This window comes from Scyliorhinus canicula, chromosome 3, assembly GCF_902713615.1.
Source record: "Scyliorhinus canicula chromosome 3, sScyCan1.1, whole genome shotgun sequence".
Taxonomy (NCBI): Eukaryota; Metazoa; Chordata; class Chondrichthyes; order Carcharhiniformes; family Scyliorhinidae; genus Scyliorhinus; species Scyliorhinus canicula.
In genome coordinates this window covers 227,387,979-227,401,532 of record NC_052148.1, presented here as the reverse complement: position 1 = coordinate 227,401,532, position 13,554 = coordinate 227,387,979, and the positions used below count along the sequence as shown (strand labels likewise).

The 13,554-nt window shown below is 47.1% G+C and overlaps 1 protein-coding gene across 2 annotated transcripts in view; it reads left to right on the top strand.

Annotated features, from left to right (window-relative positions):
* The window catches only part of gtf2e2 (general transcription factor IIE, polypeptide 2, beta), a 64,872-nt gene that overhangs the window by 12,826 nt on the left and 38,492 nt on the right, over window positions 1-13,554 (top strand). For both annotated transcript variants that reach the window (XM_038792337.1, XM_038792338.1), the window contains one exon: window positions 5,310-5,471. In XM_038792337.1, coding sequence (XP_038648265.1) covers window positions 5,312-5,471 — 160 coding nt within the window. In that variant the 5' untranslated portion in view covers window positions 5,310-5,311. The remainder of the gene's footprint in view (window positions 1-5,309; window positions 5,472-13,554) is intronic.

Here is a 13,554-nt window from a genome sequence, read left to right as displayed (position 1 = left end):
CAAGTCACCCATTCTTTTGATACCCGCCCTCTGCCAGCTCTGAAACCCGGCATTCATCCTGCCCGGTAGGAACCTGTGGTTATTACATATCGGGGTCCAGACCGATGCTCCTTCCACCCCCTTGTGTCTCCTTCACTGCCCCCAGATCTTCAGTGCCACCACCACCACTGGACTTGTGGAGTAACAAGCCAATGAGAATGGCAGAGGTGCCGTTACCAGTATTCCCAAACTGGTGCCTTTACATGCCGCCTCCAACTACTCCCATGCTGAACCTTCCCCCACCACCCACTTCCTGATCATGGCTATGTTGGCCGCCCAGTAGTAGTTGCAAAAGTTCGGCAGCGCCAGCCCACCCCCGGACTGCATTCCATCAGCACTCTTTACTTGCGGGTTTTACTCGACCACACAAATTCACCTGCTTGAAAAAGGCCTCGGGGATGAAGATTGGAAGGCACTGGAATACAAATAGCAACCTGGGGAGGACGGTCATTTTCACGGTCTGTACCCTCCCCGCCAGTGACAGCGGGAGCATGTCCCATCTTTTAAAGTATCCTTCCATTTGTTTCACCAGCCGGGTCAGATTAACCTTATGCAACGAATCCCACTTCCGGGCCACCTGTATTCCCAGGTAACGAAAGCTCTTCGCTACCCTCCTCATTCACAGCTCACTCAGTCTCTTCTCCTTCCCTTTAGCCTGGATCACAAACAACCCACTCTTCCCCACGTTCAATTCATACCCTGAAAAACTGCCAAATTCCCTCAAGATCCGCATGACCTCCCCCATCCCTTCCAGTGAGTCCGAAGTATACAGGAGGAGATCATCCGCGTAGTACGAGACCCGGTGTTCCACCCCAACCCTGACCAGCCCCTGCCAGTTCCTTGAAGCTCTCAACGCCATGGCCAGCAGCTCAATGGCTAGAGCAAATAATAACTGGGAGAGGGGACACCCTTGGCCTCGTTCCCTGGTGCAGTTTTGAAATATCCTGACCTAAGCCGGTTCGTACGCACGCTTGCCACAGACGCCTGGTACAGCAGTCGCACCCACCGGATAAAGCCCTCACCAAGTTCACCCTATCTAGCGCCTCCCACAGGTACTTCCACTCCACCCGATCGAAAGCTTTCTCTGCATCCATCGCTGCCACAGCCTCTGCTTCCTCTCTTTCCAAGGGCATCATAACAATATTTAAAAGCCTCCGCATATTGGCATTAAGTTGCCTGCCGTTAACGAATCCAGTCTGGTCTTCCCCTATCACCCCCGGGACACAATCCTCTATCCGTGGAGCCAAGATCTTAGCCAATAGCTTGGCATCCACATTTAGTAACGAGATTGGCCTGTAAGACCCCCACTGTTCAGGGTCCTTCTCCCATTTAAGAATGGGTGAGATCGAGGCCTGTGACATTATAGGGGGGAGGATTCTCTTCTCTCTCGCCTCATTGAAGGTCCTCATCAGCAGTGGGCTCAATATCTCTCTTTTTTTAAATATTCCACCGAGAAGCCATACGGCCCCGGACCTTTGCCCGACTGCATGCCCTCTAGCCCCTTAATAATTTCTTCTATCTCGATCGGGGCCCCCAGCTCCTCCACTAGGCCCTCCTCCACCCTCGGGAACTTCAACTGGTCCAGGAATTGCCTCATCCCTTCCGCACCCGCCGGGGGTTCCGACTCGTATAGTTTGCTGTAGAATTCCTTAAAAACTTCATTCACCCCCTCTGGGTCCAAGACCAAGTTACCCTCCTTATTTTTTACTCCCCCAATCTCCCTGGCCGCCTCTCTTTCTAAGCTGGTGTGCCAGCATCCTGCTCGCCTTCTCCCCATACTCATACACTGCCCCCTTAGCCTTCCTCAGCTGTTCAACTGCTTTCCTTGTGGTCAACAATTCAAACTCCGCCTGAAGCTTGCGCCGCTCCCTCAGGAGTCCCGCATCTTGGGCCTCCGCATACTTCCTATCCACCCGATGTACCTCCTCCACCAAATTCCCCCTCTCCGCCCTTTCCCTCTTTTTTCTGAGACCGGATCGATATTAGTTCCCGTCTGACAACTGCCTTCAGGACTTCCCGTGTCTTTTGTTTCCAGGTAGTTCTGGATACTCTTATTTACCTACCTGCAGACCACCACGTCCGCTAACAACCCCACATCCAGTCTCCACAGTGGACGCGGCCCTCTCTCCTCCCTAAGCCGCAAATCCACCCAGTGCAGGGCATGGTCCGAGACTGTAATCGCTGAATATTCCGTCCCCGCCACCTTCGGGATCAACCTCCTGCCCAGAACAAAAAAATCAATACGGGAATAAACTTTGTGGACATGGGAGAAAAAGGAAAACCCTTTTACCCTCGGCTGTGTAAACCTCCAGGGGTCTACACCCCCCATCTGCTCCATAAAGCACTTCAACTCCTTTTCCCCCACCGGCCTCTTCCCTGTCCTGGATTTTGAGCGGTCCAATTCAGGTTCAGTAACCGTATTGAAGTTTCCAACCCCCCCCCCCCCCCCCCCCCACCCACCATGACCAAGTTGTGTGACTCAAGGTCCGGGATTTTACCCAGCACGCGCCTCATAAAATCCACGTCGTCCCAGTTCGGAGCATAGACAAAGAACAAAGAAAAGTACAGCACTGGAACAGGCCCTTCGGCCCTCCAAGCCCGTGCCGACCATGTTGCCCGACTAAACTACAATCTTCTACGCTTCCTGGGTCCGTATCCCTCTATTTCCATCCTATTCATGTATTTGTCAAGATGCCCCTTAAATGTCACTATCGTCCCTGCTTCCACCACCTCCTCCGGCAGTGAGTTCCAAGCACCCACTACCCCCTGTGTAAAAAAAAAAAACCTTGTCTCGTACATCTACTCTAAACTTTGCCCCTCACACCCTAAACCTATGCCCCCCGTAATTGACCCCTCTACCCTGGGGAAAAGCCTCTTACTATCCACTCTGTCTATGCCGCTCATAATTTTGTAGACCTCTATCAAGTCGCCCCTCAACCTCAGTCGTTCCAGTGAGAACAAACCAAGTTTATTCAACCGCTCCTCATAGCTAATGCCCTCCATACCAGGCAACATCCTGGTAAATCACGAGCACCACTCAGACCCCCTCCAGCTTCCCACTCGCCATTATATACCTATCCCCTTTATCAGCCACAATTCTCCCAGCCTCAAATGCCACTCGCTTACTGATCAAAATTGCCACCCCCTGGTCTTCGAGTCCAGCCCTGAGTGGAACACCTGATTAGCCCAACCCTTCCTTAATCTCATCTGGTCTGCGACCTTTAGATGCGTCTCCTGAAGCATTGCCACGTCTGCCTTTTGTCCATTTAAATGCGCGAACACGCGTGCTCTCTTCACTGGCCCATTCAGACCTCTCGTGTTCCACGTTATCAGGGTGGGGGGGTGGTGGGGGGGTGGTGGGGGGGGGGTGGGGTGGTGGGGGGGGGGGGGGGGTGGGGTGGTGGGGGGGGGGGGGGGGGGTGGGGGGGGGGGGGGGGGGCTACCACCCACCCACCCACCCCGCCAACTAGCCATCACTTTTCTTAGGCCAGCCCCAAGCCCGCACCCCCTTAAACAGCAGTCCCCCCTGACCTTCGTTTTATTCCCTGAAGAAAATTTCTCTCTTGCCAGCAAAGCAGCCCCCCCCCCCCCCCCCATAGGAGCAGAAACCAAATCTCCCAAATCAAACACGAACTCAACACTAACTCACCCCCCCCACCACGCTTCCGAGAGTCAGCTGATCCATGCTGACCCTGATGACCCCTGCCCCTGGCGCCGATCAGACAATCACCTTATTGTTCGAACCCCTCTCCCCACAAAAAAACCCTATTTACAGGATCACATTCCCCAGTAAGTAAACATCAGCTCTCCAGAAATCGTTTACATAACCATAAAGCAGGACAGATACATTCAATTAAAACAAAAGCCAGTCCTCCGAAGGGTAATGCTACCTCAGCCCCCCCCCCCCATGTGTCCACTACCTACTAAACAAAGCACCCTCCAACCATCCCTCTAGCCCACTCTCTCGCCCAAGACTGAATACAATCTTGTTTAAAACAGAACACAATTACAAACCACCGCCACCTCCCATCTTCAAAGCTTAAGTGTCTTTTAACTCGAGTCCAACTTCTTCTCTTCATAGGGTTTTATAAAAGAAAACTGTACGCTGAACCACATGAGGTTCATATTGGATTAAATGTTTAAATTTTGATCAAAGGGGTAGTTTTTGAAGATCATCTTAAAGAATGAAGAAGAGGAGTTTCGGAGAGGAGTCCTAGGGCCTAGGCAGTTGAAGACACGGCTACTAATGATGGAGCAATTTAAATTGGGGCAGATCAAGGTGCGGGATTTCTCGGATTGGAGATTTCACAGACAGAGGGCAAGGCCATAGAAACAAGGATCAGAATTTTAAGGATGTTGCTTGACTCTGGGTTGGTAGAGATCAGTTAGTAAAGACTTGGGCTGCAGAGTTTTGGATGACCTCAAGTTTATTATGTGGGAGCCAAGCCAGGAGAATGGTGGAACATATAAGTCTAGGCTAAAAAAGGCATGAGTGCGGGTTTCAGCATGAGATGAGCTGAGGCACAGGAGAAGCTTAACAATGTTACAGAGGTGGAAATAGGAGACCTCCGCACTGATGTGTGAGAAACATACCTCAGCCAAGGTGGTACCAAGTTGTGAGGTCTGATTTCGTCTTGGGCAGTTGGCCAGAAGAGGGATGCAGTCAGTAGCTAGGGAAAGCAGTTTGGAATGGGGACCCAAGATGCCTTCAGTCGTCCTGATAGTTAATTGGAGGAAATGTCTGCTCATCCAGTACTGGATATTTGACCAGCAGCCTGATAATTTAACAACAGTGGAGGAGTCACCTGATGATGCTGAGATAGAGCTTGGTATTGTCAGCGTGTATGAAGCTGTGTGCGTCTTTTTCTCTCTGCCAGTTTTACTCAACTACCCTAAAACATGGATCCGCATTGGCATTTGTTCTGGTCACCTGGTGCCTTGCCTAAGTTATTCATTTTTATTATTGATGAAAGATGGGGGCTGTTAGTCAACAAGTAAAGATTGAAGTGCAAGGAATATCTCGGTGACACTTTGGCTATACATCAGCTGTGAGAATGCTAGTCATTACCTTTCCCTGAGAAACTGTGATTGAGATGTAATTTGGGACAAACTGGGAATTGAACTGAACGGCACCTTGTTGTTTCTCACTTGACAAGCTTGCTATCAAAGCTAACATTAAGATTTTAGTGTTCTTTAAATTGAAATGTTTACTTTAGGGTTGTTTATAAACAGATATTAAAATAAACTCTATTCCGTTCTTTCTATTATAGATATGGATCCAGCATTGTTGAGAGAAACAGAACTGTTTAAGAAGCGTGCCCTTTCTACTCCTGCTGTAGAAAAACGAAAAGTCGCTACATCTTCAGGTTCTTCTAGTTCCAAAAAGAAGAAGCTAAAACCAGACCAGGGAAGTTCCTCAAAGCAAAATTCAGGTAAATTGCATTATGTGCAAATACATATTTATTTTGAGAAGCATGATAGGTTGGTAAAAAGCATCATTGAAGTGTTTAGTGAAAAGGGCTTTAAGACGTATAAAATGGCCAAATACTGAATAGCAATGCCAAAAATGAAGTTCATTTATTTCACTGTTTGTTTTTGCAGTAATTATGCAGGTATTTATGCTCAATTTTATTATTCGGAAACTACCCAGGGATGGTTATACCTTTGTCAAGATGGAACCACCAGAGGTGGCAGCACAATGGTGTGGAAGCACAGTAATATACAGTTATGAGAGAGCTTGGGAAACCCCAATGTTCCCTCCAGACTCCATAAAGTCTCAAGCTATTAGGTTTAAAATGGATACGGAAACCTCTTGCTCATGACCACCTACTGCCTTCCCTCAGCTGATTAACAAGTAATACTTGTGAAACACCACTTGAAAGAAGCACTGAGATTAATTAGCAAGAGGCACAGAATGTATGCTAGGTGTCCTTCCATTAGAATGTCAAATATGCAGATGTTTGTCCATGATTGCACCAGTGCTATTTGCAACTCCTCAGATAATGAAGCAGTCTGTACTTCTGTGCAGGAGGACCTGAGCTGAGACTTCAGCTGAGATGTGGCAAATGAAATTTATGCCACACAAAGCACAATTAAAAACCATTTCCAAAAAGAGAATATCTAATCCCGACTCCATGACATATCGCCATTGCTGAATCCCTTGTCAAGGGAGAGATTTAAGGTGATTGGTGAAAGAAACAATAGTGACATGAGGGGAAAATGTTTTTACACAGCAAGGGACCATGGAATGGAATGCACTCCCTGAATAAGTGGTGACGGCTGATTTAGTCATTGACTTTCTAAAGTTGGTAAGTACCTGAAGGACAGTTACTAATGACCACAAAATTAACTGGATGAACCACATTAATGCTGTAACTCACTTCCTGACTCCCAATGCCATCTCTGGGCACAAGTCAGAAGTATGATTTTGGGTTTTTTTTGTTATTGGTTCATGGTATGTGGATGTCTCTGGCTGAGCCAGCATTTATTGCCCATCCCTAATTTCCCTTGAGAAGTTGATGGTATGCTGCCCTCTTGAAATGCTGCAGTCCATATGTTGTTAGAAAGAGAGTTCCAGGATTTTGACCCAGTAACAGTGAAGGAATATATTGTACCTTTAAAACCTCTGAAACGTGCAACCAGTTTACTTACTCAAAAGTTTTACCCAGGTGTCTTTATTTGTGATATGAACAAAGGACAAAACAGGTTCTCAGTTTAATGCAATTTTATTCACAATTCTGCTACTCGAGAAAATAGGACTCCGACTCTCAGCTGAGATTCAGGTTACCCACACTTAGTAATGGAGGCTGGCAGGCTACGATCACTCGATGTTGATGTCTTCTCTGGGTTTGAAACCCAGGGCTCTTCTTGCGATTGTTGTGCCTGGGCAACTCTCGGCTTCTCTCTCCAGATCTGTTCAATGCTGCTTTCTTATACTGGGAAGTGTGCATTGAGTCATATGTATACGCCCATGACCGGTCATTGACCTAGCCAGACCCCGTTGGCTGATGGGAAATACAGGATACTCCTGTTTATCGATAGTGGTTCAATCAAGACCATTGTCCTCTGAAACTCCCTTTGTCTGACCAGCCATCAGCTTATTAAGGAGTCTGATGGCTTCTTTTGTCCATCCTTTGTCCTGCTGCAAAGTTGATCACCTGTGTCTGGATGTGTGTTACATAGTCATAGACTTGGAGTGGGTATCAAAGTCTATATCGCAATAGCAGTTTATGCTTTGACTTGAGTGCTTTTGCAGCCAGTATAGATTCCAGCCAGGGTTTCATGAGGCAGCCTCTGTTCCTCTGTAAAGGTTGCAGGTTTGGAAGGTGCTCTCAAAGGAGCGAGAGCAGCAGGCGATTTTAATGAGAACGAATTGTGAAAGTCCATTTTAAAAAGTCATTTTCAGTGCTTGGGGCTGTGCTAACTCTTCAGATTCAGAGCATATAAATATAGGCAGCTCAGTGCAACTTACAGATGCTGGGAGTTAGGTGACTCAGTGGACTGTGTAACGAGAGGAAGGAGATGCTGCTTTGTTTTTTCTAACATTTGCACCCTGTAGGAATTAGCTCTTACTTTTGTATGGGGGGAAGAAGCTGTATGGGGGGGGGAGGGGGGGGGGGGGGAGGGGGGGAAAGAAGAAGCTAACTCTATTTCTAAAGTTTGAAGTAGTATATGAATAGGGGTAAGGATAATAAAATATATAAAAAGAAGATAATTAACGAGTTAATAAAAACAATAAAGTTAGCAGGATAGGTGATGTGTCATGGCTGGAGCATATGGGGGCTCCTGGATGCCAGTGTGATCCAGGTAAACACATCGACATTAAGTATTTGTAGCTTAAGCTCCTTCAGCTCAGAGTTATCGAGCTGGAGGCGGAGCTTCAGACACAGCAATGCATCAGGTAGGAGCAAAGTTACCTGGACACTTTGTCTCTGGAGGTGGTCACACCCCTTTTAAAAAGGGCGACCTGATTGAGGTGTATGAAACTGAGGGGCATGGACAAGGTGTATAGGCAGCAGCTGTTCCCTATAGGTTGAAGGGTCAGTTACGAGGGGACATGAGTTCAAGGTCAGGGGCAGAAGGTTTAGGGGGGATTTGAGGAAAAACTGCCTGGGAGGATGGTAGAGATGGGTTACCTCCCATCCTTTTAAAGTGATGATCTGGATCAGCACTTGGCATGTCATAACATTCAAGGCTATGGGCCACGTGCTGGCAAATAGGATTAGATAGGCAGGTCAGATATTTTCATGCATCGGTGCAGACTCAATTGGCCAAAGGGTCTCTTTTGCACTGTATTATTCTGTGATTCTGTGAAAAGTCACTGGTCAGGGACAGAAGGGTGTGATTGCGAATGAGGCAGGTGAGGCAATCCAGAAGGCATGAGTGTCAGCCTTTGCAATTGTCTGACAGATTTGAGGTTCTTTCTGCTTGGATGAAAATGGGGGCTGCAGGGTGGATGCCTTGACTGGACATGGCACCATAGTACAGGAAGCCATTCAAGTGGAGGGAGCAAAAGGGAATGTTGTAGTAGTAAGGGACAATATAGTGAAGGGAATTGGCACTGTTCTCTGCAGCAGAGAATGAGAGCACAGAGGCTGTGTTAACCTGTCCCATGCCAAAGTTTGGAACGTCTGTTCAGGGCTGGAGAGGAACTTGCAGTTGGACGGAGAGCATCTAGTCATTGTGGTCCGTGTAAGTACCAAAGACAGGCCGGAAAAAAAGGTTCTGCATGGTCAATATGAGAAGCTAGACACTAAATTAAGAAGCAGAACCTCCAAGGTGGCAATCTCAGGATTAATAACTTGAACCATGAGCAAATTGGCATAGCGCAAAAGATTAGAGAGATGAATGTGTGATTCGAAGACCGGTATGGGAGAAGTGGTTTCCGGTTTGTGGGGCACTGGCATCAGCACTAGGGAAAGGAGGCTGTACCATTGGAATAGTTTACACCTGAACTGTTCTGAACTGTGCTGGGACCAGTGTTCTAGCAAGCTGCATAACAAGGGGCATAGCGAGGATTTTAAACTAAATAGTGGGGGCAAGGGATCCATTTTGGGAAGATGTGGTAAATCAAGAGTAGAGAGAAGGCAAGAGAGAAGGGTACTAATATGGGAAATGATAAATAGACCGTGACAGGAAGGGATAGAAAGTACAAACCTAAGAGTTAATCAGCAGATGAGGCTGGAGATTAAAAGAATAACAAGAACAAAACTGAAGGCTCTGTATCTGAATGCATGACATTTGAAACCGAACAGATGAACGGTGCAGTTAGAAATTAATAAGTATGATCTTATAGTCATTGCAGAGACATGGCTGCAGGATGACATGCATTGGAACATGAATTTTGAAAGATACGTGACATTAGGAAGGTAGGAAAAGTTTGGGGGTGACTTAATTAATGGTGGTATTAGCATAACGTGGGATAATCTAGGTTCTGAAAACCAGGAGAAGTTGTTTGGTTAGAGATTGGAAATTATAAAGGCAAGAAGTCACTTTTTGGAGTGCTGAATAGGCCCACTAAAAGTACCCATACAGTAGGATGGAGTATAATGGCATAAATAATGGGGGCTTATCAAAAAGGTGTGACAATAATCATGGCGGATTTCAATGGTCAAAGCTGTTATAGAGCACTCGGAGAACTTCAAGGCCATCAGGCAGTCAACGTGGTTTGTGAGAGGGAAATCATGTTTAACCAATTTATTGAGCATTCTTTGAAGAAGTAACGTGTTGTGGATAACGAGCAACCAGTGGATATACATTTGATGAGGTGCCACCCCAATTGGTTATTGTAGAAGATAAAAGTAATATATTGGCATTAATAGAAGATTGGCTTGCTTACAGGAAACAGTAGGCACGATGGGTCACTTTTTGGTTGGCAGGGTGCAATGAGTGGTGTGCCAGAGGGATCAGTGCAGGGACATCAACTTTTTGCAATTTATATGAATAATTTTGATTAATGGACCAACGGTCTGGTTGCTAAATTTGCTGATGATACAAAGAAAAGTAAGTTGTGAAGCGGGCGTAAGGAAGTAACAAAGGGGTATAGATAGGTTAAGTGAGTGGGCAAAAGATCTGGCAAATGGAATATAATGTGGGCAAATGTGAAATTGTCCATATTGGCAAGAAGGATAAAAACTAAGTAGAGTATACAAGTACATTCCTATTAGCCTTGATGAGTTGCTGCAGTGCATCTTGTAGCCAGTACACAATGCTGCTACTGTGTGTTGGTGGTGAAGGGAGTAAATGTTTTAAGGTGGTGGAAGGGGTTCAATTAAGCCAGCTGCTTTGTCCTGGATGGTAATGAACTTCTTGTTGTTGGAGCTGCGCTCATCCAGGCCAGTGGAGAGTATTCCATTGTAATCCTGACTTGTGCTTTATAGGTGGTGGTCAGGCCTTGGGAATTGGGAGGTGGATTGCTTTCTGCAAAATTCCCAGCCTTTGTGCTGCTCTTGTAGTATTGTGGCTGCTCCAGTTCAGTTTCTGGTCAATGGTACCTAGGGTGGCAAAGTGGCACAATGGTTGGCACTGCTGCCTTAGTGCCAGGGACCCGGGTTCGATTCCAGCTTGGGGTCATTGACTGTGGGGTTTGCACGTTCTCCCCATGTCTGCGTGGGTTTCCTCCCACGGTCCATATACGCGCAGTTTACATGGATTGGCTGTGCTAAATTGTCCTTGGTTTCCAAGGGTGTGCAGCTTGTTATGGAGTTACGGGGATAGGAGGAGTGGGCATGGATAGAATGCTCATTTGAAGGGTCGGTGCAGACTACGATGGGCCGAATGGTCTCCTTCTGCACTGCAGGCATTCTATAGTTCTATGGTAACCTCCCAGGATTATGACAGTTGGGGATTCAGCGATGGTAATGCCTGGAGTTTCATTGCCTAGCGCTTATATGGTGCAAATGTTACCTGTCACTTATCAGCCCAAGCCTGAATGCCATCCAAGGTCTTGCTGCATGTGAATGCAGGTTGCTTTAGTATCTGAGGGGTCATGAATTATACTGAATTTGTATAATCATCAGCGAACATCCCCACTCCTGATCTTATAATGGAGAGAAGGAAGCAGCTGATGATGTTTGGGCCTAGCACAGTACTCTGAGGATTTCCTGCATTGATTTCCCAGGACAGAGATGATTATGGAATACTCTCCATTTACCTGGTCCCCAGCATTATAGATATCCGCTTCAACCAATTTGATTAATTCCACGTGATATTAAGGAATGGTTGAAAGCACTGGATAGTGCAACAGCTATGGGTCCTGACAATATTCCGGCGATAGTGCTGAAGACTTATGCTCCATAACTTGCTGTGCCCCTAGCCAAACTGTTCGAATACAGCTACAACATTGACATTACCCAGCAATGTGGAAAATTGCTTAGCTGTGTCCTGTACACAAAAAGCAGGACCTATTCAACTCAGCCAATTACCATCCCATCTGTCAATCCTCAATCATCAGTAAAGTGGTAAAAAGGGCCATCAACAGTGCCATCGAGTGGTACTTGCTTAGCAACAGCCTGATTAGTTAGGGTTCTGCTCGGCTCAGTCAGCTCTTGACTTCATTGCAGCCTTGTTTCAAATACATTGCAGCCTTAGTTCAAACATGGACAAAAGAGCTAAACACTAGAGGTGAGGCGAGAGCGACTGTGGTTGACGTCAAGGCAGCATTTGACTGTGTGTAGTGTCAAGAAATTTACAGTCAGTGGGAATCGGGGTGAAACTCTGCTGGTTGGAGTCGTATCTAGCACAAAAGAAGATGGTTAAGGCAGCACGGTAGCCTAATTGGATAACACTGTGGCTTCACAGCGCCAGAGTCCCAGGTTCGATTCCCCGCTGGGTCACTGTCTGCGGAGCCTGCACGTTCTCCCCGTGTCTGCGTGGGTTTCCTCCGGGTGCTCCGGTTTCCTCCCACAGTCCAAAGACGTGCAGGTTAGATGGATTGGCCATGATAAATTGCCCTTAGTGACCAAAAAGGTTAGGAGGGGTTATTGGGTTATGTGGATAGGGTGGAAGTGAGGGTTTAAGTGGGTCGGTGCAGACTCAATGGGCCGAATGGCCTCCTGCACTGTATGTTCTATGGTTGTGGTCGTTAAAGGCCACAGGACATCGCAGCAGAAGTTCCTTAGGGTAGTGTCCAAGGCCCTATCATCTTCAGCTGCTTCATCAATGACCTTCCTTTAATCATGAGGTCAGAAGTGGGGATGTTCACTGATAATTGTGTAATGTTCACCATTCACAATTCCTCAGATAATGAAGCAGTCTGTGTCCAATGCAGCAAGATCTGGACAATGTCCAGGCTTGGGCAGACAAGTGGCAAGTCACATTCACACCACACAAGTGCCTTGACACCATCCAGGACAAAGCAGCCAACTTGTTTGGCACCCCATTCACAAACACTCACTCCCTCCACCACCAACGCACAGTGGCAGCATATGTACCATCTGCAGGATGCACTGAAGGAACTCACCAAAACTTCTTGGACAGCTCCTTCACAACCTATGACTGCTAGCATCTAGAAGGACAAGGACAGCAGTTGCCTGGGAGTGCCACCACATGAGAGTTCCCCCTCCAGCCATGCATCCCATTCTGACTTGGAGCTATATCCCCATTCCTTCATTGTTGCTGAATCAAAATCCTGGAGCATACCAGCACCCACAATAGCATTGTGGGTGTACCTACATATTATGGACTGCAGCAATTCAATAAGGCAGCATACCCCCATCTTTTTGAGAGCGATTTTGGATGGAGCAATAACAGCTGGCATAGCCAGCGATGCCTATATCCCCATTAAATTTTTTAAAGACCATGCGATCCATTTCCCCTTACTCAGCCTAATTCCAATTTAACTACTGACCACCCAGCTTCCTTCCCTGGTTCCAATATTATTGATGCTTTTCTCTCCTTGGCACTGTCCTCCTCCCCTTCAAATCTGGCATCATCATCCTCTCCTCAAAAACATCAACTCTTAATCCCTCTGACTTTGCAAACTACTTCCCCATATTAAATTTCCTTTTCAAAAAATAGTACAGCACAGGAACAGGCCCTTCGGCACTCCAAGCCTCTGAGGGTCATGATACCACCCTTGGCCAAAGCCCTCAGCACTTAGTGCCGTAACCCTCTATACCCATCCTATCCATGTATTTGTCAAGATGCCTTTTGAATGCCATTAATGTATCTGCTTCCACAACCTGCCCTGGCAATGCGTTCCAGGCACTCACCACCCTCTGTATGAAAAAACCTGCCTTCCACATCTCCTCTAAACTTTGTCCCACGGACCTTAAACCTATGCCCCCTGGTGACTGCCCTCTCCACCCTGGGAAAGAGTGTCTGCCCATCCACTCTTATCCATGCCCTTCATAATCTTGGCGACCTCTATCAGATCACCCCTCAACCTTCGTCATTCTATTGAAAACAGTCCGAGTCTATTCAGCCTCTCCACATAGCGAACACACTCCAGGCCAGGCAACGTCTTGGTAAACCTCCTCTGCACTCTCTCCAAAGCCTCCACATCCTTCTGGTAGT